The sequence below is a fragment of the Corvus cornix genome, chromosome 10 (assembly GCF_000738735.6).
Source record: "Corvus cornix cornix isolate S_Up_H32 chromosome 10, ASM73873v5, whole genome shotgun sequence".
NCBI classification, from domain to species: domain Eukaryota; kingdom Metazoa; phylum Chordata; class Aves; order Passeriformes; family Corvidae; genus Corvus; species Corvus cornix.
In genome coordinates this window covers 10460208-10485394 of record NC_046340.1, presented here as the reverse complement: position 1 = coordinate 10485394, position 25187 = coordinate 10460208, and the positions used below count along the sequence as shown (strand labels likewise).

Here is a 25187-nt window from a genome sequence, read left to right as displayed (position 1 = left end):
AACAAGGACGCTCGGGGCTCCACGGCTGCCGATGCCGTCCACACCCTGCACCGCTGCCACAGCAAATCGCTGCCCCTGCAGCCGTGAGGGTCCACATGCCCCATCCACTCAGGGACACACCGAGGGCAAGGAGGCCCCTGCAGCCATGAAGAGCATCCAGTAAAGGGACAAACCCTTCCCTCCCACAATTAGCAGCCACAAGCAACAGACAGGCACGGACTGACGGTGAATCAAGGGGCTTGCTAAAATGCCTCTTCAGAGACTGTTCTCCCCCCTCCCACACCTCTCCCTGCCTCTGTCCAACAGCATTCCCAAAAGACTAAACACCTTTGGTTTCCATGGCAGCCTGATTTTCAATGAGCATCCTTCAAGTCCTAACCAGAAAGAAAGTGTTTCATTAATGCATACAGGACACACTGGCATCTCCCTGGGGTGACAGTATTCTTCCCCCAAAACTAGCACCTTCTGCCCATAGTTTTTTTATTTTAGTGGATTGATGGACTGATGGAGCCATGGGAAGGGGCTGACCAGCTCTGCCACTGACTCGCAGAGCTTGCTTAAAGAGGGAATTGGGCTGCTTTTGCTTGGGGGAAATTAAATAAATAAAGTGATGTTGAGCATCGGGAGGTGGCATGCAGAGCTTCCCTCCAAAGTGGCTGCCTCCCCTCCAGCCCATTGTGGGGGGACATTGACACCTCCCCAGCTGTCCCCTTCTGAGCTGTCCTGGATACCAATCTTCTCAGTTTAGTTTGCCTATTTCCATCCAGACTCCGCTTCTGTCTCCTGTTTAACACAAGCCAAGCAGTTTGCACACTCAGAATTTGCTATTTCTTTTGGGTTTAACCCCATTCAGTGGCTCTGCCAGGCAGATGGTACCCAGAGCTGGAGAATGGGAAACTAATGAACTAACGATTTGAAGCACGGGGCTTCGGTCCTGCAGGATTTCATCAGAAAGGGTCAAAGGACATTCCCTCCAGCCCAGGGGTGCCAGGGCAGGGCAAAGTGGGATGTGTTTTGCTACGTGATGTCCAAATCAAGTAACCACTAAGCAGAACAAGTGAAATTTGCCTGGGGGAGGATGCGGAGAATGTGCTGAGGCAAAGCAACCCAACCTTCGCTAGCCTGAAACCATTCAAAGGTTTTTTAAGAGACCCCAGGTCACGGCACAGCCTTGGCCCTGGCTTTTTCCCAGCCCAGAGGATAATTGCTGTCCAGCCGTGACGTACCCTTTTGCTGACCCTGCCTGGGTCCCAGCCACCCTCCAGGATCTGGCAAGGACAGATATAAAGCTGGACCTCAGGGGGCTCCTAAAAGCAGGTCATGCCAAAACAATACAGCTTTGTTGGAGGCAAAGGGGGAACCAAGCCGCAGTCAGCCCCAACTGCCGCCGCAGGATTTACTGCCCACAGATGGGACGGTGGCTGTGGATGATGTACCCAGCATTGCCCTGGGGCAGCCAGGGAAAAGAGAGCTGGGAAAGTGCCCCCACACTTGGCTTGATTTTTGGTTTGTATGTGCAGCATCTGCTGCAGCAGAGGCTTCTCTCCAGAGACCAGGATTTGGCAAGTCTCAGGTGGGTCCAATGCTTGGCTGAGGTTCCCTGCTTGGACTCATTCCCCCTCCTGCTGGGATGTCTAAATCCAGGCTACCAGAGCTGAGCTGAGCTCCAGAGCAGGGTTTGCCCCCAGGGAGGTTTGCTCTGCCTTTTACATCACCCTTCCATGGGATGAGCCTGCCCATGTGGACTCCCCATCTCAGAGGGACCTGGACTTCAGTCCTCCATCCCTGAAAGGAAAGCAGGATGCTGCCATGCCAGAAACATGTATTTATCTATAATATTTATTCAAGAGGCTAGGAAGGAGCTATAGGGACATGATAAAGAGCCTGTCTATGCACCAAGGGGTGGTCAAAGAGCACCAAAGGTAAATGCAGACAAAGATGCTGCAAAGGATACAGGTGAGATAAAAGGTATTATTTCTTAGAATAGTCTTATAAAGTTAAATTAAGCATGTAACAACTGTCCACCTTAGCACCACCCTCTCAACTTCTTTTGAGAGGACACACTCCATTAAGACTCAAAATCTTTAGACACACTAAAAAAAAACCAAACCCAAGCCAATACATTTTGTCTTGTCCAGCGCTAATAAAGCCTTCTGCATTGCATGGGGCTTTTTAACAGAGAAAAGGAACTTTTCCTAATCCTTCTGCAAAACCAGGGCAGTTTCCACAGTCAAGTTTCAGACCAGCCTTGCAGTTCTCTGGCTATCCTTGCTCCACTAGTCTGATGCATTTCCACAGCACAGGGCAGCCCACAAGCCCTCGCAGCAAAGCCTCTGGTGCTTCCATGAGGCAGCTCTCTGCCAGGAGAGAAAACTCATTAGAGCTCCCAAGAGCAGAAACATGTTGGAAGCCAGCAACATCATTAAATGAATATTCATAAATTATTTTTCTACATAAACAATATTAATATCACACCTTCCACCTTCAAAAGCCTATTGCAGGCAGGGACTCATTAAGACTCCAGCAAAGACCACTTGCAGACTTTCGGTTACATGGAAACTCAGAGACTTTATTAAACACAAGCAATATATTTATTTTAATAGAGTACAAAGCCTGGATTTGGCCACCCTAAAACACCACTCGGAGCACTGAATCTCCGAATAACCCGATCAAACAAGGCTAATGTGTGCAATATATCTTGGGTGAGTAATATACAGCCACATTTCCTGCTCCATTTACCCAGTTTTAACTACACCTGACCTACTCTTATCCTAATAGAAAACGGCTGCTCTTCTCATTGCCTGTCCTCCACACATGTTTTTCTGATAATGACCAAAACTAAATCACTTCCCTTTCTCCTAACTGCTGGGCACCAGCTGTCTTGTGACATTTAACTATAACAAGTCCTTTTGCAGGACCTCCAGGTTAGTACCTGGGGCCCTGGACCTCCGTCTCTGTGTCCTGTCTCCATCCTGCATCCGGGCATCGGAACTAAGGCATTAGGTGAAGTGCCAGGTCCTGCACTTGGGTCACAGCAACCCCATGTGACATGACAGGCTTGGGAAGAGTGGCTGGAATGCTGCCTGGTGGGAAAGGACCTGGAGGTGCTGGTTGACAGCAAACATGAGCTAGAGTGTGCCCAGAGGGCAAGAAGGCCAATGGCACCTGGCCCATATCAGCAATAATGTGGCCAGCAGGACCAGGGCAGTGACCGTCTCCCTGTACTGGGCACTGCTGAGGCACCTCCAATCCTGGAGTCAGTTTTGGGCCCTTCACTCCAAGACAGACAGTGAGAGTCTGGAGCGTGTCCAGAGAAGGGAACAGAGCTGGGGAAGGGTCTGGAGCATCAGGAGCAGCTGAAGGAGCTGGGGGGCTCAGTCCGGAGGAGAGGAGGCTCAACTAGACTCAATGATCTTAATGATCTTTTCCAACCTAAATGATTCCATGATCATATGATCCCAGCCCCGTGGGATTTCCCTATATGGCCTCACCCAGGAGGTATGTGGAGAAAATCCTGGGAGCTGCCTCATCTCAGGCTGCCACTCTCTTTCTGACACCTTGGCTCAGAAAGGTCTCCCTGCAGCAGTGAGGATGCTGCTTGTCAGCAAGCACTATCCATCGGTTCATGCCTGGGTGAGAGGTTCTCCCAAAGCTGTGAGCATCACCTCATAGAAGAGGTTCAGCTTTGGCAGGGAAAAAAATCTGCTTCCAAGCAGTGTTTTTGCCCCCCATGGAGCTTAGGTCGGAGTGATCCATCGAGGTGGATTTAAAACTTCCTGAGCAGCATGTTTAAATGGCCAATTTGACCAGAAAAAGTGCTTGATTCACAAGCGCTGGCTGCGTTTCTCCAGTGCTGAGAAATCACGGCTATATTTCATTATTGTTACTAATTGCTATAAAGTATTATGAGGAAGCGATGGCACAGGCGGAAAGAAATATAAACCATTTTCAGTCTATTGAGCCCAGAGAACATTTCCCAAGCTTGCTTAGGGGTGCAGAAATCGGTGCTCAGTGCAAATAAATGAGCAAAAGCATTTTCCAAAGGAATTAGCGCATGGCACGAGCAAATTGCAGCAATTGTGTCTCTTCTTTCTAAGCACTGAATTGCCTCTATAATTCCCCATCATTTAGTTGCATAAATCTTGCACAAATAAACCCGCAATTTGCATATGCACAGAAAAGAAATTATAGAAACACAAGGAAAGATGTTATATTTTTCCTTCATGAGCTGGAAATAAATATGCATTGCTTACTGCCTAAGCTGTGTTTGGCCCAGCTCAGAAATAAAAATTTAGGAAACCCTTTAATTTTCAATAATAAATACATATCAGAGGATGAAAAAAATATAATTTGTGGCATATGGAAGCCACAAGTTTCTGGGTTGTTGCATCATGAAATGTGACGCCAGAGCCATGCGTGCATGCAGAGGATGCAGCACGATCACAGCATCATAGAATCCTAGAATGGTTTGGATTGGGAGGGACCTAAAGATCAGCTGGTTCCAGCCACCTGCCATGAACAGGGATATCTTCCACTAGAGCAGGCTGCTCTAGACCATGGGTCATGCCCTTCATGACAATGGCCAAGGGATGCAGCTCACCACAGCTGACAGGAGGAGCAAGGAGAGGGGTGAATGCAGCTGCCTGTGGTGGAGCTCAATCAAGCACTTACTGAAATAAATGCAGAGGCTTTTGGGGCAGCAAATACCTCTTGAAGACAACACCTCCTTTATGCATCATATTGATTTTCAGCCATGAAATGCCTATTTGTCGTGATTTCTATGGAGGACGCTGAGGTTTCACTACTACAGAAATCCCAGGGTCAAGGCCAGAAGCAATTAAATTATATCTCTCAATTATTGAGCCATAACGCACCATCTGGCCTTAGACCCCACGGGTGGACCAAGGCACCAGTGGGCAGCAGGGGTAGGAGTGGCTCCGACCATTTGTCATGCTGGTGGAGGCTTCCCACAGGAGCAAAATAGCTGTTTCCGATTAACTCCCCGTGTGACTGATCTCATTCTGGAATAAGAGGGTGTTATTCCAAAACACCATAATCCTCTTCCAAATGACTTAATCGCATTTGGAATAATGTGCTTTTCTTCCAAAACATTCATATAGGAAAAAAATCAGGGGTGAAAAAAATCAGAAACAGCCCTTTGGAATAACACCTCGTGCAGAAGAGCTCTCAGTGGGGACATATGATACCACACTGGTTTACAAAGATTTAATAAATCACCATTTGCAGTAACTCCTGCAGGCTGGGAGAGCAGCATGACTGAGAGGCACACAGCATCTCCTCTTCCTCACTCCAAAGTTATGGAACTCCAAAATGATCCCACTACGCATTGGTGCCTCAGGCACTCATCCATGTCCCTTCCGTTCCCTATGGACCACATATGGCTGGAGTGTTGCTGCAAACCCATTGTTCAGGGATAGTCAGTCAGGCCAAGTTGGAAAGTAAAAGAAGGTAGGACCAGCAAGACCACCAACATCCACTGGCTCCCACAGCCATTCTCTCACTCTCCCCTCTGCATCTCCCACACCACTGGGGCAGGAGGACCCTCGCATCAAGGAAAAGAAAGAAGCAGCGGCCTGGGATGAAAGCACGAGCTTTCACAGCTTTCATCCATTAACTAACCATTCCTCCTGCACAATACATGTGCCGATTCATCATAGGTGATCAATACCTTCCTTGAGGCCCTGGGATAATGAACGTCTCTGCTGATATTCAAATGACCTTGAGAGAACAGGGGCAGCTCCCTCAGGCACAGGTCAAAGAGCCAAGCATCATGTAAGATGATACATGGTCCCAAAATCTCTCTGTAAGGCACAGAGAAATGTTTTGGCTAAAAAGCTTCTCCAGAATCACAAAGGAAGACTTTAGGTCATGCAGAGGCTGAAAGATCATGCTGGACCAAGCAGACCTGGATTTTGTGTGGCAGGCTGGAACAGAAGGCTGTGACAGCCTCCTGCAAAAGGGCAATGTGGTTCCTATCCTGTGCTCTAGCTCTGGGCTTAGGGTCAACTCACGGCATCTCTGTGTAGAGTTAGAGATGGATTCACAGGCTGGGACCTCCATTCTTCACAGAGACCAAGAGTTGATGTGCTCCTGTGTGGCTCCTCTCTCAGTCCCTTGCTCAATCCCTAAGGCCATTACCTGTGGCAGGGTAAGGAACAACTCTCTCCCTCTCCAAATCACTGTTCATCTCACCAGCCCAGCAGATCCCAAGAGCTGCTATCCTCCAGCATGAAGAACTGCTGTCTTCAGCTACAGCTTTCCCCTCTGCCCATATCCAGCAATGCCAGCAGGAAAACAAACCCCAGTCCTGCTCCACGTGCACTGCAAACCAGGCTCAGCCTTGTGGGCTGCCCATGGACTACATGCAACATGTAGGGTTTATTTTTCTCAGAAGAGGAAAAGAAAGATAACCAAAGATAACTAAAGCAGCTCTCCACCTTCAAGAAACTGAAAACCTATCATTCAAGACAGCTGTTAGTCCTGCAGAGCTCCATGTTTGCCCCAAAAATAATTGAAAGAAATGCTGAGAACTGGCAAAGCTCCTACAGTAGTTGTTTGCGTGATTTAGGTTAAAAATAACTGCTGTCCAGGCTTATCTGCCTGACATAAGTAATTAGATCACAGAGTACTTATAAGCTGCCACTTCCTATGAGCATATTTTAACATGGCCTTTATCGTTTGACCTTTATATCTGCAGAGGCTTCATCCGCTCCCTGCTACTGTGATGGATTTATTTTTGAAGATTGGGCTCAGGCTTTCCAGTCCTCGGGCGAGGATGCGGCACAGGAGACAGATTATGGCCCCAGCAACTTCTGCAGCGAGGAGGAGAGAGCCTCTCTTTATGAGGAGATGTGCCAGACCTGGACCCTGCTGCAGCTCCACCAAAATTAATCTGCAGGGTTAAATTATTGTTTGCACCAAGAGAAATTATTCATGGGCACTAGAAAGGCTCAGGCAGTGTAGAGCTGGGGGAACGTGGCAACACACCACTGAAAGGGAATGGTCCTTTTTACATGAGGTACATTCATATATCTCATATATTCATACTTTCAAAAAAAAACATTGATACATTTTCCCCCCCAAAATGGAGAAGTGTGGCAATCCCTTCTTGTACATCTCAAAAGCAGGAGATGTGCTTCCTGGCTCATGGGTGAAGCAGCTCCCTGACTCTCAAAGCCCAGAGGAGGCCAAAAGCAAAATGCTAAGAAAAGAACCCAAGAGAATAGATCACTGTCACTATTTTCAGTCACAAAACCAGCTACAGGGACACACTGATCCTGTGCACAACAAAACCTATAGATGCACAGCAGGGACCTGAGTCCTCCACAGCTGAGCAGCTCTGAGTAAATTAAAAACCCCCAAAGAAATCTAACACAACATCAACTACTTTCCATGCGTTTTTATGAATCCCAGACTTGGGCAGGCTCCCTCTTCCCATCAGCATCCCTTGAGAAGCAATTTGACTTTGCTGGAGGTGTCAGATTTGTAAAGTAAGAGATTTAATTTTTACACCTCACTCATTTTTTTCATGAAATCTACTTTCCTTTTAAAAGACATTTTCAAACTTCCCTCACAACTGATGGATTTGTTTTTCTTTTATTGTCCAAACCTCCTTAATGATGTAAAGACCCTAAATTTGAAGGGATTTAATGCTTGCAGAGCGTGTTTTAATGTCTCCATGGATGGCAATCTTGTCCCTCTCTTCATGCAGATAAAGTGAACAGAAAGCATGAGCTCTCTGGGGTCAGAGTTATTTTGGAGAACACAAAGACTAAGAGGTCGCCTTCTTTAGGGGACCAGGCTGAAAATCCTGGAAGCTGCCAGTCAGGTACTCTTCCTGCTGAGTTTCAAATTAGGAAGCAGAACAATAACGTTGAGTCTCACCTTCATCTGACAGTGGTGGGATCTCTCCTATCCAGATTCTCTAGCACTCCACACCTTTGGAGTAGGTGGAAAAGCCAATGGGACAATTCATCCCTTGACACTGGTAGGACATGACATGGATTGAAAAGATGCTGTACCACCCATTCAACCAGTGCTCCCTGTCCACCACATCTCAAGCAAGTCCCCAGTCCATTTGCCATAGTTTTCTGCTGGTAGCTTGAGGAGGATTTGAGGAGCTGAGAAGGACCATCAGTCCCATATAAAAGCCAAGGGCTGTTTTAGATCCCCAACTGCTTTCAGAAGTGGTACAGATGGGAACAGCTGCTGCAAACCAGAGCTGTTTCCCATCAGGTAGGCAAAAACAAGGGTCTCTTCCAAGTTCCACACAAGTTTGTCTCATCTGTGAGTTTGTCTATTTTAAGGGGAGGCAGAATATCTCTTAATAGGATTTCAGGACTGGTTTATCAACCAAGGAAAAAATCCCACAATGAGACATCACCACCAAGAGATTATCCTGTGCTCTCTGAAGGAGACAGCACAAGATTATCCCCAAATGAGGTTTGTTTCTGTGGAGGTAATGAAAAATAATTGGTAACTCCCTTGGCATAGCTGGGTGACCCAGTGAGTAGTCCTAAAGTAGAAAAGCAGCAGCATTTCCAAAGGCAAGGAATCCAAGGTCTGCCGTGGACTCAATCTGAAAGAAAAACTTCTGGAAAGGATCAGGGCAAGGCCATGAATTTATGAAGTAGTTGTTCGGCTGACTCTAATTTTTAAAGCATTATTATCCTTTTAGCAGGGCTGTCGGGTAGATGGAAGCCAGAGCCAGTGTGATGAAGAGCAGCTGAATAGCGATTTGCAGCAATTCCTCCTGCCTTCCACACTTTTTTCTGCAGAGCAGCGAGCCAAATTTCTTGTAACCAGCTTACTGCAGCCTGAAACGCTGCAAAAAGGGAAATTTCTGGGCTGGTGGTATGAGGAATGAAGAGGGAGAATGAAAAAGGAAGAGAAAAACCAATGGCAAGTCCTGAAATTTCCTGGCTTTCCAAAGCCCAAAGCCAGACAGATGTTGGAAACATTTACTTTGAATTCTTGGAGATTCTTTCTAGACTGACCCAAACAGGGCAAACCAAAGAGACATTTCTGCAGATTTAAATACATTTTGTGTGCCCTTGCAGCAAATCCTCATCTTGACACACCCATATCATCTGCATTTCTCCAACAAAAGCAGCCCAGTTGGATGCAGCACCCCTCTAACATTCCAGGTGCTCAAAAGCCACCTTCCAAGTAATGCAATCAAACCAATCCAGCTAAAAGCCTTTCTTCTGGCCTAGGCTGACATGAATTGTTTCTAATAAAGCTAAAGCTCTGTGGGACAGCTAATGGGTGCTTATTAGTACAGGCAATGGACTATTCAATCATCCATATAGAGAAACTAATGAGGATTGATGGCCAAAATACAGGATGAGGATTTACCTCTAAATAAACAGCTGATAGGCTGGTGATCAGATTAATCTTAGGTATCAGTGGGGAAAGTTCCTACCTGGCTAATAAAGAGATCAACAAAATATGTGGAAAATAGCATCACTGGGTCCCTGGGGGGTTTAATGTTACTGCTGTGGCAGCAGGTGGGTTTCCAGAGATGTTCACCTTTCCAAACAGCATTGGTTTGGAAGAGAGTTAGAAGGTGGTGTAACCCAAACGGTGGGAGAAAGCAGCTGGAAAACCTCTGGATGAACCTTTGCACTCAGTAAGAGTAGGTTTAGATCAGATATTAGGAAGAAATTCTACCCTGTGAGGGTGGGGAGGCACCAGCATAGACTGCTGAGGGAAGCTGTGGATGCCCCATCCCTGGAAGTGTTTAAGGCCAAGTTGGATGAAGCTCTGAGTAGCCTGGTATAGAGGAAGGTATCCCTGCCCATGGCAGGGGAGTTGGAACTGGGTGATCATTAAGGTCCCTTCCAACCCAAACCATTCTATGATTCTATGGTCCTTTCTTTCTTTAACAACCTTGCAGACAATCCCACCTTTTCCTGCTTCATCTCCTCCGTTCAGCAAACGCTTCCCAAGATTTTTCTACAACCCAAGATTTTTATACCTTTGTCCTAGAGCTGATGAAGGAATTCAATGATTTGCTGAACTGAAGGAAGGGCATGTGCACCTCTGGGGCTTCTAAGTCACTCTTCCCTGCAACAAACTGCTCCTTGATCTCCACCCTCCCACTTCCTTCCCTTTGAAAGGCCTCTGACCGGATCACAGATGGCAATTCCTATGTGACAGATCCTGATGTCATTATTGATGACAAACCAGATGTCCACGGAGACATAATGCTCCTTTTAATCCAAAATTCATTAAAGGCCTCACCTTTGTAGTTTAGGGTGAGTGCAAAGGTATCTTCATGGGAAGCAGTTGGGGCCATGTATTTTTTTTCCCTCTTGCCTCAGTTTTCCTTTGCACAGTGTGGCTGGAAGTGACTAAACCAGACACCACAGGGGTCCTGCTCTCATTAGCAGCATCATTAAAATGCTACAAAAATCTGTCTTGAACTTTACAAGGGCCTGGGAAGGGACATGCTGTATGTGACAGTGTGTATGAACCTCAAGCCATTACAACATGCTGCTCCTGCTCCTTGCTGCATTTTAGGTACGTAATTCCTAGTTAAGAAAGAAAGAATTCCTGGTTTAGGCTATGGAGCAATCCTGACTCCTAATGTATCAGTTTGTCTCCTGCCTGACAGCTAAATATGACAGATTTTTCCATAGATTAAGTGTTGTACAGCTCTCCTGCTATAAGCCACTGGATAAAAAGGGAATGACATGGCATCAGCATAAGCAGGAGATGCAGTGTGGACCACAGCTAGTTAGCAGGTAAAACACCACAGGTGACTTGTTCCCACTAATATTTTAAAACAAGAGCTCTTGTGCTCGTTATCTCTCTTGGAGACAGGGAAAAAATCCCAACAGCCTTTGTGGCAGTGAAGACAAAGCTTTGCTCGGTAGGAGATGTTCTATACAGCATAATGTACGCCGGGAGCAATGCTGGTGTTTTATGGGCCCGCTTAGTGTGAAGTGCAAAACAGGCTTGGGGCTGAGGCTGCATTATTCATGGGGGACCTTAAATATTTCAGTGTGAGGCTGAGGTAGGGAACAACGGTAACAATAGCGTATTGTCCTCTTTCTTCCCCTAAAATCATTGTTTGTGTTTAAGAAGGCATGCAGGGAATCTTTCCCTTTCATTGTAATGCCATGCACTGACACACCCCAGGGAAAAGCAGGATAGCAGCAAGGCAAACCCCACAGTGCCTCCAAGGGAGGGGGAGTTGTCCTGTCGCCTCCCAGCTCCTAAGGAAATATCAGTCCTGTCTTTAGAGAAGGAACAACTTAACGCCTGACATATATTCTTGGAGATGATTGACCAGTTCTGTGCATGAAGGGACACATCAGCAGGTGGGTGTGCATACAAAGAAAGTTTGTGGCAGTTTTTCCCCTTTGAAGCAGCAGAATTATTTCCTCTCAACTCTCCGATCACTCTCCTGCGTATGACTTGCTTGATCCGAAGCAATGGCTGGTTCGCAGCAGGGCAGTGGGAATAACCCAAAATTGCAATATTTGGGGTAATGTGGTCAGAGCAGCAGAGGGCAGAGGCAGGTGAGCAGGCAGAGCTGCCTCTGTGCAGATCCGCTGCTGCCATCAGCCGGCAACTGCAATCCAGCACAAGGCCTCTCCCTGGGACATGAGCTAAAGCAGACACAACACACACACCACTTATGCCAAGCCCCTCCTTGGCTGTTTTCACTGTGAAGAGGCATCCTTGGGCTCAAAAAAGAGCAACACAGCAGATGGAATGCTCAGACGGGGAAAGCTGGACCTCTCCAGGCAAAATCTGCATTTAAGTGCTGCTTTATCCTCTCCAACACCACAGAGATGAGAATCACCAAAGCTTAAGGATAACCCTCACTGCATCCCAGGTTGGGTATTCTGGAGCTCAGCAGAAGTGGGATCACTCTGGCAGCTCCTTACGTTACCTTCATACAGTGCTGAAGCTGGACCAGAGCTTCAGGGTCCAGTCCCCTTGCAGACAGCCCGGGTCTTGCTATTTATCCCTATAGCTCTAGTCTGGTGTTGAGACCCTTGCGTGAAGTGAGGTTTGGCCAAACTTCAGATAACCAGTTATTTCAAATAACATGATTCTGGCCAGAGCTACATGAGATTCCAGACCTTTCTCACTTCTGTTTCCCTTCCTGCAAAGACAAATCTTGGCAGCTGTCTCTTGCACAAGATAGAACTAGCTCCCCACATCTGACACAGCTGAAGCGCAATAAAATCCCTGTTTCTGCTCTTCTTGGAACCATCAAAAAGAAACTCAAGTGACTTCCCCAACAGTGAGAAATCGTGAGATTTCAGTTACAATGTTTAAACTCATGCATGTTCCTTCTCAGCTTCAGTCAAGGTTCATAGCCCAAAATTCACATTCCATAGCCACAAAACCTTACACTAGTCCACTGTATCAGTTTATTTCTGACCTGTAACATGTGCTGTGCTTTCTACCTGGAATCATTTGCATCCAGTCCCTTCCAAAAAAAAGCTGTACAACCTTTCCTTTGAAATCAGCCCTCCAAAGGTGGGGAGACAAAGGGCTCATATATTTCTCAGGTAACAGCCCTTTACTTGCCAGGAGATGTTGCTGCCTCCAGGACAACTGTTGCACATCCAGAAGTCTCTTCCTACAAGGCTGATATGAGCACTTTGAAGACTTCCCTTTTGTTTAGATTAACTGATAACTAACAGGCACAGCTGTTGCATTTTTTGATAAGACGGAGAACACAGAGATTGGTGTGAAGGATTGGGTGTGACGTGCACACATCCCATGCCAGAGCACTCAGCTTTCTCCAGCAAGAGCATTCCTGAGAGCCAAATCCTGATGCAGCCCCTGCGCTGCCCTGGGTATTCCCATGTCATTTATCTCCTTGGCAAAGCTGCAAAGCTCTCATTTGGGAAGTGGGGAAGAAGCAACAGGTCCCCCATTTGCTGCAGGGGTGTCCCTACAGACCCACACACCCCCTGTGCCATGACACAGGTGCAGCACAGACATCAGGGGTGCTGCCACCCCCAGCTCCTGCCAGAACTGACCTAGAGGCTCGCTCCTGACCTGGCCTGGATTGGAGACCATGACCTAGAGGTGAACTGCTCTATATCCCATATCCAGTCTCCCACTGAGTTTATTTTCTGGTGTGGCAGATCAAAGACTGCAGTAAGGAGAAAATCTATCAAAGGCTCAGCACCCTAACATAGCTTCAGCTCACTTTTATGTTTACTTTGAACCAGCATACTCCTTTCTATTGTTCAGCAATCGCTTTAAAATGGACAATAATCAGATTTCCCTATTAATGGGAGAAGTCAGGCAATCATAAATCTTAAAACGTGCTACTACCTGCAAACTGCATGTAACACATTATGGAAAAAACAATCTCTGGAGGAAAGCTATTACCAAGTGACCATGTCTTGGCTCAGCAGCTGGTTTTAATTTCAGCAGAGGATCCCCTCTGCTTCCCAGCATCCAGCAGCACTGCTCTTCCCACTGCTTCCCTGTAAGCACTGCAAACCTACAGTGTTGGCCTTGCACTACAGCAATTCAATGGTGCAATCAACAGGGAGAACCCCTGCATCTAAGTCAACAACTGCCAGCCCCTCACTGCATCTGCCTTGTCTTTCATCCAATCCAAAAATGGTTTGAGTTGGAAGGGACCCTAAATATCATCCTGTCCCACTGCCATGAACAGGAACACCTTCCGATAGACCAGGCTGCATCCAATGTGTTTGAAAGAATTGAAAAGTTCTTTTCTTTCCCCTATACAGTGACCTGCACAAAGCTGAATCTGGACTCAAATGAGTGGTGGACACACTGCCTTTCAAGTCCTGGTATCTCCCTTATGGCACAGAGAGAAAAAGAGTAAGGGCATATGGACCAAAAGATACCAGTTAGTCTTGTGGATAAAGCAGCAGAATCCAGGAATTCTCAGGTGGGATTCTGGTCCTCTCCATCAAAAAGGGTTGGAACGTAAAGTAGCCATGAGGACAAATCTGAGTTTTGCTACAGTTTACAAGTGGCTTTGGGTAAATTGCTTAACCACCCTCAGTTTCCATTCCCTGTGCTAGCTGGGATGCTCATGCCCTTTTTACTGGGATGTCTCATGAATTATCTGGTATTTGGGAAGGTCTTAAATCCATGTAATTCACTCGTAACAAATATGATCCTGCTTTTAGATTAGAATAACAATAATTCAGAACTGAGCACATTTTGTTTTGATTTTTCTAAGACTGTCTGAATTCACTGAGACAAGTGACAAAGAAATATGATTCACCATATTCATGACTACTTCCAAAACGGTTTACTTTAATCTGAGCAATTGGAAAAATGTTAAAGGCAAAACTGCTTTACCCAGCTGACTTTAAAAGGTTGTTTTATTCCACACTTCTGTTTTCAATAAACATCTCAGGATAAAAACATCCCCTGCAGCAGATCTATGCAAAGGACAAAAAGGCGTTAAATCCAAAGTGGGGGCGGGTGGAAGAGATAAATAGTTTACTTCTATTATCTTTACCATATGTTCTATTCCAACTGGATACACATAAACAGCATGCAATCTTCAAGCTCAGCTTTAGACTCTTTGAAGTGACCTGACCATACTACTGATTTATTTCAAACTAACCTTTCTCTTTGAACCTTAGGTCAAGGTTAATTCCATAATAAAACATATCTTATACAGCTGGCTGTTCCAGTGGTGCTAGCAAGGAACGAAGCCCTCAGTCATAAGCATTTGTTTCACTGAGTGTGGTATTGTATTTCTATTTTCCCTTCCTTGTATTAATTTCCTTCACAGACCCTAGTTAAGGGGGAAAAAACCCTCTTTTCCGGTCCATGAGATCAATTTTAAACACACTGGAATTAAATGAAGACATTTGAGCCACATTTCTTTGCTGAAATGCATCTGCCATCCCCAGAAACTATTTTTATTACAGTCTATGTTTAATAATCAGATCTTCAATTTCATAAGAAGCCACACAGCTACGTTATTCAAACTCTTGCACCGGCAATGACCCTTTCAGCATCTTTTACAAAATCATCTTTGCACTGAATCACAGCAAATCACCAAGGACAGCTTTTCTATCTAGGAAAATAAAGTGGGAAAAGAGAAACACGTTTGAAGAGTCCTTCTCAAAAAACCAAAGGAGAGCTCCTTGCCAGTGCCCCAGCCAGTCTTGCCTGCCTGTAGCTATCGAAGCACACGAAGCAGGGGTGCAAATGTGTGGGAGTAAGCTTGGGATGTGGGATGCAGTCGCTAAGAAATGCTGAGGTGCATAACATATCACTCAACATTGCTCATTGGGTTGTTTTCCAGAGGATTGGAAAGACGCTTTTGAATTTCAGCCTTCAGCCCACAGCACACACTCACAGCACTTAATTAAAAAGCAGCAACACCAAAGTTAAACCAGCAGCTGTTCCACATTTGTCCTGACTCCAGAGCCTTGCCAACACGGTGCCTCTTGGAGCTGTCGGGAGAGGGATGAGTAGAAACCTTTGGTTTGGTTTGGTTTGGTTTGGTTTGCAAAGCACAGGCTGGAAAACCTTATCTGCTGTAGCTTACCCTGAGGGGAATTGTGCTTCCCCTCCAAAGGAACAATGATTTTATCCAGGCTTATCTGCCTACATTTTACAGGTCTGAGTCTACAGTGGTTGATGCTCAGGACCACCAGCACACAAAGGGGCACCTCTCCTAGAACAGCCCCAAAAGCTTTCAGTGCTTCATCTCTGGCTTAGGGGCAGCTTTGTGACACAGGGTTTAGCCCAATGTTAAACGAGTTTGAGCAGGCAGCACTCTCAGGCAGCATCGATACAGCAAACTTGTTATCTCATCAATATCTGTCATCACCGAGCACAGCTGAGCTTGCCGTAATGGAAGCACCATCCATTTGGAATCCCAAAGGTAGGCATCAGTTTTGGATCAATGCTCTCAGAATCTCCATTAAGTATTACAGTGCCAGTGATGTTTTAGATCTATTTTGGGTTAATTTCTTTAAACCAAAACAAGGCCACAAAAGGTCTTTCACTGCATTTTGACTCCCTTAGAGTAATATAAAAAGTGGTGGCACAGGAAGCTCAGCATCCCCAGAACTGATGTGGTACCAAGGAAAACCTTTTCCCTCCAGCTCTCCATTCCCATTTCACCACACTGTCTTTCAGCTTCTCCTCAGGGACTATTACCTATTCCCACTCCTTAATCACATGCCAGGATGCCCCACTCCCCACAGCAGTGCTCCAGCTGGTAGTGCCCTGAGTGTCCTGCTCTCCACCCCACTCTCTGTCCCAAAACCACAGCCCTGGGCATGCTGTGAGGTAGAAGATACAGCATGCAGAAATTCCTGAACAAGAGACACACCTTTTGCTGCATGGAGTGTCTTTACCTGTCCCATAGATATGAAGAGCAATACTCCTCCTCTTTCCTCTACCACAGTAATTGGTACCTTAAATGAGGGCATTGGAATTATATCAGTTCAAGAGCTCAAAATAACAATGTAAAATTCCACCCAAGGAATTTTTGAAATTGAAAGAGACATCTCTACCATTTTCTAATCTTCTTTAACAGGCACCAAAAAATATTACATCTAATGATTTATTAGTGAATGAAACCAGCCAATTAGACAGCCAAGGACTGATTTTTCAAAAGGATCGCACAGAACAATTTAATATCATGGGAGATAATAAACATGTCCTGAGCTGGATCACTGAATGATGTTGCTAATAGCCTGTCAGAGATATCAGATATTTACAGGAGAATAAGGCACCACATCAGATAAAGTAAAATACATCCTCTCAAGGATATAGAAAAATGGAAAGGAATCACTCCAGCTGCATTTTAAGTCTGGGTAATTTCCGTAACTCCTGAGAAGAGGCTTTGTGTGGTGCTAGTTCTTGTCTTAAGGCACCCATCCGTGCTGCTGGCATGTGGGAGACCCTCTGGAGCAAGCAAGTTGAAAAATAGCACAGACCTCACAAACTGGACAATGTTTTAAAGATAAAAACACATACAGGTATCTACTAAATTGGGTAACATAAACTAAAGGCACCTTTAAAATAATATTGTCTACATGCCATTAAATATGTCCCAAGCAAGTATTTGTGCTGTCCTAGAAGTGATGGCTTCCTACTGCAGCCTTTGTGATGCAGCTGTCATGGAAAGACACTTTTTTGATAAACTAGTAAAAAGCAAGTAAACAAAGCTACAATTTAATTCAATTATATATATCATTGTGAAATATATTACAATTTAATGCAATTGCGCACAGGCTATGATCAATCTGGTTCTAACCAAAATTTTGAAACCTCCTCATTATTAAACATAGTCAGAATTATTAAAAATTTCAAGCCATTCAAGTGGATGAGTAAGAATAGGAATTCTGCACTTGGGAGTGAAGTTCCTATTTTTTTTTGCTTTGATACCAGCTTGCCCTTAGACAGGATGTAACACAGCTGGCGTTCCTGTTCAAGAAGGCTGCAAATTGCAGCTCCAGCTATCTCTAGAGATTCAGCTATGAGATGAGAGCCCAGTTACAGGTACTCACAACTGACCTCAGCATTTTTCTGAGCATCTGTGCAGTGCCTGTATCAGTCACTTCATGGATATGTGCAATATCCCTCCTGAATGAAGAAACCAAGAAAGGTGTTAGAAGACATCCAATATTGCTATACATTTCCAAAATTGTACTCGGGACACCAACAATTTGGGTTGAATGGACTTCCACCCTGATTTCTAAGACATTCTGGGACTGGAAAGATGCTTCACAGCACTAACACTACACCAGCATTCCAAGGAGGAACACCTGAGTCTCAATCTCAAGCAACATAGTGAATGCAACCTCATGAAGAGGTTCAATTAAAAAGTGAATTCCTCTCCCTTAATCCTGCAACACCAGCCTTCAGAGATGACTCAAGCTAACTTGGATTCTTCCTTGAGACTACAAGTTTGGATGATAAAGGGAATTGTTGAGGAGTAATGACATCTACATGTTTTTGACTTAAGTTAGTCTGTTAAAATTAGAGATACATAAAACCAAATTTGACACAAAAAGCAGTCTCCTTGGATGACCTTTCTGGTTAATCTGCTGTTTCACACGAATGCAATGACCAAGCTGTGAGTTTGCATCTGCCATGCCCCAGCAGTTGAGGGCAGGAGCCAGGGACCCTCCCGGTGCTGTGCAGAGGATGGGGCACAAGCCATCTGACATGGCCACGGTGCAACTAACACCCCAGGACACTGTCACTGTCCCCCCACTGTCCCAGGCCTTGGGATCCCAATGTGCTGGCACAGTGGGTACAGAGAGCTGGGATCCCCCTCCACATTCTCCCTGCCCCATGGGCCATGGACCTGAGCTGGTCTATACCTGAGGTGAAGGTCACATTTTTCCCGACAATCCATAACCCCTTCCAGTCTCTGAGAGGAAGAGGCAATTGCTCCCTTTACCCCCTCCAGGTCACTACCTGAGAAGATGCTGTTGTACCTTGTAGGCCTCTCACAGTTTCCACCTGAAGAGAAAGCACTATTTCCCCATACCCCTCTCCCAATCTCTACTTGTGAGAGCGATGCCATTTCCCCCTGTACCCCTCTCCCAATCTCTACCTGAGGGCAAGGTACCATTCCCATCTATACCCTCTCCTGGTCTCCTCCTGAGGGGAAGACGCCATGGCCCGCTGTACCCCTCTCTTGATCAACACCTGGGGGGATGGCGCCATTTTCCCACTGCACTTTTTCACAGTCCCATCCTGAGGGGAAAGCACCACTCCCTCCTCATACCCTTCTTCAGGTCATTACCTGAGGCAAAGGTGCCATTCCCTCTCGCACCCCTCTTCCGATCTCTGCCTGAGGGGAAGGCGCTATTCCCCACGAACCTTCCCTCGGTCTCTGCCTGAGAAGAAGATGCCACTGCCCCCTGTAACCGCCTTCGGTCTCTACCCAAGGCGAAGGCGCCACTCCCCCAGACCTCCGTCCTTCCTCCCCGTCCCCACGCAACGCGCACAAGCGCCAGCCGCCCCTGCTCCCGGCGGCGCGGAGACCGACGGCTCCGGAGCGGCGCGGGGCGGGCGGAGGCCGCTGCAGGGCGGGGCGGCGGAAGGGGCGACGCCGGCGGGGCGGGCGCTGCCGCCTTGTCGGAGCGGCCGCGCTCGGCAGCCCCTGCCGGGCATGTCCGCACCCGGCCCCGACCCCGGCGAGGCGGCCCCGGGCGCCAGGGAGGCGGCGCGGCGGGACCCGCTGGCCGCCGACCTGCGGTGCAGCCTGTTTGCCGCCGCGCTGCAGAGCTACAAGCGCGACTCGGCGCTGAGGCCCTTCCCGGGCCGCTACGCCAGCGGCGACACCAAGGACTTCGAGGGGCTGGTGAGTGCCGGGGGCCGGCCCGGGGGAGCTGCCCGCAGAGCCAGGGCCCCTCCTCAATGGGGGAGCACGGGCTGCCCGCCGAGGTGAGGGCAGCGACACCGCAGGGTCACGGATAAAGCAGGATCAAGGGTTTATCCAGTCAAGGAATCCAGGTTTAAAGGAGTATTTGGGATTCTGACCGATAAACCCACACTGGGAAACGCCCAGATCCGGTGTGGGCACGTGAAGTAACAAGCGATAGGTAACAGGTAGTAAGGGACAGGACGAGAGGAAGCGGCCTCAAGCTGCTCGAGTATTCCGGAATATTTCTATCCTGAAATGGTGGTCAGGCATTAGAATAGGTTGCCCAGGGAAGTGGTGGAATCACTATCCCTGGAGGTGTCCAGAAAACACATAGATATGGCACTTGGGGACAGGGTTTAGTGGTGGGCTTGGCAAAAAATAATAACTCAGTAATCTCAGACGTCTTTTCCAGCCTTAATGTTTCTAACGTTCTATGAAGTGTTACGAGAGCTTGCCCAACCTGAAATTCAAATTCATATTGAAGGGTTTGCATGTTACGTGGCGTGAACACCCCCACGTCAGGCCTGCTGCACAGACTGCTTTGTGACAGCTTTTCTCTCAGGAGCCTTGATTGTTCCTGTACAAACCCTACAGATACTGTTGGTAATATCACTGTTTATAACTTGCCTGCTATTTGCTTTCAGAGCAATTGACAGACTTCCCCACAAACTGGATACAAGTGTTTGTATCTCAGAACAGAACCTGCTTTTCAGTTTGTTGGGGTGAAATATTGTTTTGTTTTCACTAGAGGTCCCTGTTCAATCGCAATGGCACTAAGGAGCTTGTGCTAAATGCCTCTGTTAGCTTGCAGATACCAACGCTCTACCAAGCCTGAAAGAGCTTCTGGAGTCTGTTCCAAATACAGATAAAAGGACGTGGGACCTGTTTAGTTGGATTCTGTCATCTAAAGTCTTCATGATACAAAGTACTAAGAAACAGGACGTAAGTTTTGTATTCTCAAAATCTTGATTAGAATTTGGTTTTTAAGGCAAACTTGCACTTCAGAGAATATTTCCTCATGTCAGAATTAAGTTGGTTATTGTGTGAGCTTGACAGTTGAACATAAATCCATTCTTCTCTGTATATAGAGAGGGGTGTTTTTAAGTAAAATTTTCAGGAATACTGGTTGGAAGAAATAGTTATCACTGTCAGTAGTTGATGATGGGCAGTGATTGTGGTTGGTTACTGCAGTTAACATAACACATACGTGCATGGTTTAGACTGAGAGTCCAACTCAGATGTCATTGGAGCTGGGTCCTGCTTGTCACTGAGAAAGAGAACTCTTGTCTTCTGCATACTGCCCCAAAAAGGGAAAGGTTCAGAACCACTGAGGCACTTCTGTAACAGGGATCAAAATAGTTGTAGAGATTAGCAGCAAGATGAAAACAACTTCTATTTTCGTGGTTTTTTCTCTTGCAAGATCAGCTGATGAATATATTGTTTTAGTAGCCAAGGTAGAATTGTGGTATTGTCCTTGCATCATAAACTAATTCATAATTACAATTCAGATTTGGGTTTTTTTCTGGAGAGAAGAATTAGGATTTAACTTTGATAGCAAGAAACCAGTAGAATTTTTACTGTTCATTTACTTTTGAATTGTGACAGTGTTGAATTCTAACTTAGAAAAGTATAATCAGAATACATTAAACAGTATGAAGGGACAGGAAGCAGAATTTCCAGTGAGTAATCTAACCACATAAATCAACACTGAGATTCTTTCCTGTTTTTTAAGTATGAGAAGATCCAGGAACTCACAGGGATGTCTGGGGCTGCAGTTCCTGCTCCAGACTACCTCTTTGAGATCGTGTACTGTGATCAAATGAACACCAAGTTTGCTGAGACCAAGGGAGAGCAGGACCTTATCTACGCCTTTCATGGGAGCCGCCTGGAGAACTTCCATTCCATCCTGCACCACGGCCTGCACTGCCACTTGAACAGGGTGAGGCTCCTGCCATTGACACCATCTTCCCTTGGTCACTTGCAGCTGGGGACACTTTTTAAAAATAGGCCCAGATTCCTTTTGGGGTATGAAATGTGCTGATGATCTTGTACTGCTATTTTCATTTCAGTGTAGGCCTTTGTGGATGGCTGTGCTGGATTTTCTAGTGCAGCCTGAGGGTAAAATCTGGAAGTGGCATGAAACCCTTTTCACCAGCGTGACAATTCATGACTGTCCTTTGCTTCTTTATAAGGAAGTGTAATTCCTCTGAAAATCCTGACCTGTCTGACAGCCTGCAGCTGGGAAGTGCCTGTCTAAAGAGGAGGAGGACAGTGGAGATTTTCTGCCTGGCCTTGTGTTTAGATCAGCAAAGTTTCAGGTGCTACTTGCAAGTGGAGCCTTCTTAAATGGTCTGGTTTAGGGATACAACCCATGGGATTTGCACCTCTTTTGATTTCAGGGGAAGGGCAGTTGAGACTCCTGGCTTTTTGTGTCAGTTGTAAGGCAGCTTTGACACAGCACCTGCTTGACCTAGCAGTCAACCTGGACTATGTTATTTTCCCCACATTCTCGATGAGTAATGGTTTACTGGGTACAATGGACTTACTGGAGTAATAATTTTAGCCAGTGTGGCAAATTGAAAAGTACTTTCCTCTTTTCTAGTAAAGCATGGATTAAAATGAAGTAAAGCCTTGCCTTGTTTGGGGAGTTTGGATTACTTGAATGATGACAGTCTCAATAAATTGATGAAATGCCTTTTAAGAACGGTGCAGTCATGTTGATGTAAAATACTTATGCTGGCAAACTAACTCCAAATCCGGGAAAGCATGAATCTGTCCACACCAAATGCTCTGCCAAGCAGCTAATTTGAGGGATGGGAGAGGGCAGCAGCCCCACCCCAAGGAGGTTGTGCCAGGACAAAAACAGCGCGTGGACCAGGCCCAACACGGGTCAGAAAGGCCTTTCGTAATTTACCTTCAGAAGCAGAACTGCCAGTCTGAAAGGAAAGAACACTTGTATGTTGTTTGAGGTTTGCAGTACATGATTTTAGGATAGATTTCTGCTCTGTTTCAGACATCCCTGTTTGGTGAAGGCACCTATCTGACCAGTGACCTGAGCCTGGCTCTGCTGTACAGCCCTCATGGTCTCGGCTGGCAGCGAAGCGCACTGGGCTCTATCCTCAGCTGTGTGGCTGTTTGTGAGATCATTGACCACCCAGATGTAAAGTGTCAGGTGAAGAAGAAAGGTGAGTCTATTACAGTAAAAACTGTGTAGTTAGTACATCCGTCCTTCATGTTGTTTTTCTTTCATTATTAATATCAGTGGCTTCTTGAGCACTGGATGGGAGACTCACCTCCTTGTCACCCTGGTCTGGGCCATAATGTCATCCATACCAAGGATGACTAGGAGTGGTATAGCCTCAAGCAAACTTCTCAGTCTATTCTTGGATTCAGGGGAATACCAAGACTAGATCTTCAGTTATCTCATTCCCATTCTTCTGGGGGGTGTGTATGGGGGTGTTGGTTGTTTACTTTTTTTGCAGTTACTTGAAGTTCTGCATTTTTTTTTCTTTTCTCTTGCCAATTCAGATTCAGAAGAAATAGACAGAAAAAGAGCAAGAGTGAAAAACAGTGAAGGAGGAGATGTACCACAGAAATACTTCGTTGTCACAAACAACCAGCTCTTACGAGTTAAATACTTGCTAGTGTATTCACAGAAGCAGCATAGGAGGTAAGAGTTCAGCTGTCTAGAGGGATGAGCTGCTACAACAGCCAGATAAACACATCTCATTGTTGAAAAACAACAGAAAACAACCAAGAAAGATACACTGCACCACCAGAATTTGGTTTTAGCCCATTGCCTATGGAAATAAGTCTTACACCATCACGTTGCCTCTGTCTTGCTCTTTGACACTCCCAGGCTCGACTAAATTTGCTTTTTTACCAGACCTGTAAGCACTTAGTGTCTGTGAGAGCTCTAATTATCTGTTTGTGGCAGGAAACCAAGAGTGGATGTCTGGTGAGTGCAGCTCTTAAAACTGCCTCAGTTTTAACTCTGCCCTTATCTATCCTAAGTGGCAGTGTTCACTCAGCTAATCAACATGTGTACAGGCCAGGCAGCTACAGCTCCAGACCACAGGGAAAGGTGTGAACATGGGGACAAAAGACAGGATTGTGCATGGAGACTTAGGGAAAAGGGATGTGGTGAAAATCAGGCTTTGTTAGTTACATGGATTGTGGAACAACTTTCTGTTTCTATTGCATTTGCTTAAAATATCAAAACCTGAGATACTCTTTGCCAACTATTCATGCATATTTGACAGAATTAATGCACTTTTCCCTTTTCAGGCCTTCTAATGAATCTTCCTGGTTTTACACCCACCGTTTTCCCATAATGATGATGTTGTACCTGCTGTTGCTGATAGTGATAGGGGCCAGCAACTCGCCAACCTTCATCTACTACTGGCACAGAATGTTTGACTCGGAGAGATGAACCACCCGAGATGATAAACTGTTACTTTCACCATGTGCCTTAAGAATAGCTGATCTGCAATGCACTGCATCTGTTCCAGAGCTCTGGAAATAAAGGTGCCTGGAGCTTTCCGGTTCTGTCACCAATACATTAATCCTCATGGCATCTCTGCATTTATTCTTATTTCTGTGTTCCTGGGATTCATGAGGATGCTGAGTACAGCTGAAAAGGATCACAGTGGTGCAGTTTAGCATGAGTCAATCGTTAAGGGTCCATGGGAAAAAAGGTTATTTAAGATTAATGAAAACTAAGTGTGCAAACACTCAGGTGTAACTTATTTTCTGTCAAGCTGAAGTATGTTTGCACAAGTTGGAAAGGAGGATTTTTCTGGATGTCAGGCAAAGCAACTTGTTGGGAGTCTTATCAGTATGTTTTCAGAAACTGAATCTAGTGATGTTTGGCATGTATCAATGCAGATGGAATTACTTTTAAACTTTTAAAACTAACTTTGGTCAGGAATTTTTATATTTGAGCATAATGATTGTAAGTTAAAAAAAACCAACAAGAAATAAAACAACCACTAAAATGGAAGAAGTTAAATGGTTTCTAGTGTGTTTTTTCCCCTCTGTAGAACATTGTTGTGTTTTGATCCCAGCTGGCAGCCAAGCACAAATCCAAAATATAGTTACTACACTGCTATGAGGAAAATTCATTCTATCCTGGACAAAACCAGCATAAACATCTACAAGGCTTGTGGTCTTAGCCATGATCTGTCTTATCCTATCTTACTGTGCAGATTATACAAAGTCAGGGTTTTCAGCATCAATACTGAATAAGGATTGTTCTTACCAAACTGGGGATTTGTTAGAGAACACACCATGTGCACGTTAGTAATGCAACATACACAGGGCAACACTCACTCCCTCCTGTCAAGTCATTTGTGTTTGCTGTTGTTACAAAGCAACCTACAACTGCCTGAAACAGAAGAAGGAGCAAAGAACTGTCCTCTGATTAGTGACTGGCCATGGGATAACCCCGTGAAGACCCAGGGATTCTAGGCAAGGAGAAGCCAGATCTGTGCCACAGTTCAGTCTCTCAGTCCAGCCTTTAGTAGATTTGATAAATGCAGGTTTTCATTGCACAGTGAACCCTAACCACAAAAAAAGTAAATCTCATCACATATTTCCAGCAAATGAGTCTGTGATTACTACCTTACTCATTAAATAGTTCAAAGAAAATCTCTTCTTTTTCTGATGTTGTTCTAGTACCTAATTGCCAGAAATAATGTCCTGGTAACCAGATTCTTTTAACTTAAGGCTGACAACAAATTCATTTACAGCAAGCCCTCTTCTTGGTGACTGGAGCTAGACACATTTATCCCAG

General features: G+C 45.8%; 1 protein-coding gene and 1 long non-coding RNA gene across 2 annotated transcripts in view; one reads left to right on the top strand and one right to left on the bottom strand.

The window, feature by feature from the left end:
• The window catches only part of LOC120410554, a 34791-nt gene extending 15768 nt beyond the window's left edge, over positions 1–19023 (bottom strand). Inside the window, exons 1-2 of the long non-coding RNA XR_005602810.1 lie at positions 18770–19023; positions 17530–17598 (exon numbers count right to left, since the gene is read on the bottom strand). This is a non-coding gene — a long non-coding RNA (uncharacterized LOC120410554). The remainder of the gene's footprint in view (positions 1–17529; positions 17599–18769) is intronic.
• Positions 19024–19105: 82 nt separating this feature from the next.
• PARP16 (poly(ADP-ribose) polymerase family member 16) lies at positions 19106–24404 on the top strand. The gene is made up of 6 exons (XM_039557756.1): positions 19106–19330; positions 20198–20335; positions 21126–21332; positions 22407–22578; positions 22922–23063; positions 23681–24404. The coding sequence occupies exons 1-6, from the start codon at positions 19139–19141 to the stop codon at positions 23823–23825; spliced, it is 996 nt and encodes a 331-aa protein (XP_039413690.1). The 5' UTR covers positions 19106–19138; the 3' UTR covers positions 23826–24404.
• Positions 24405–25187: the final 783 nt, after the last annotated feature.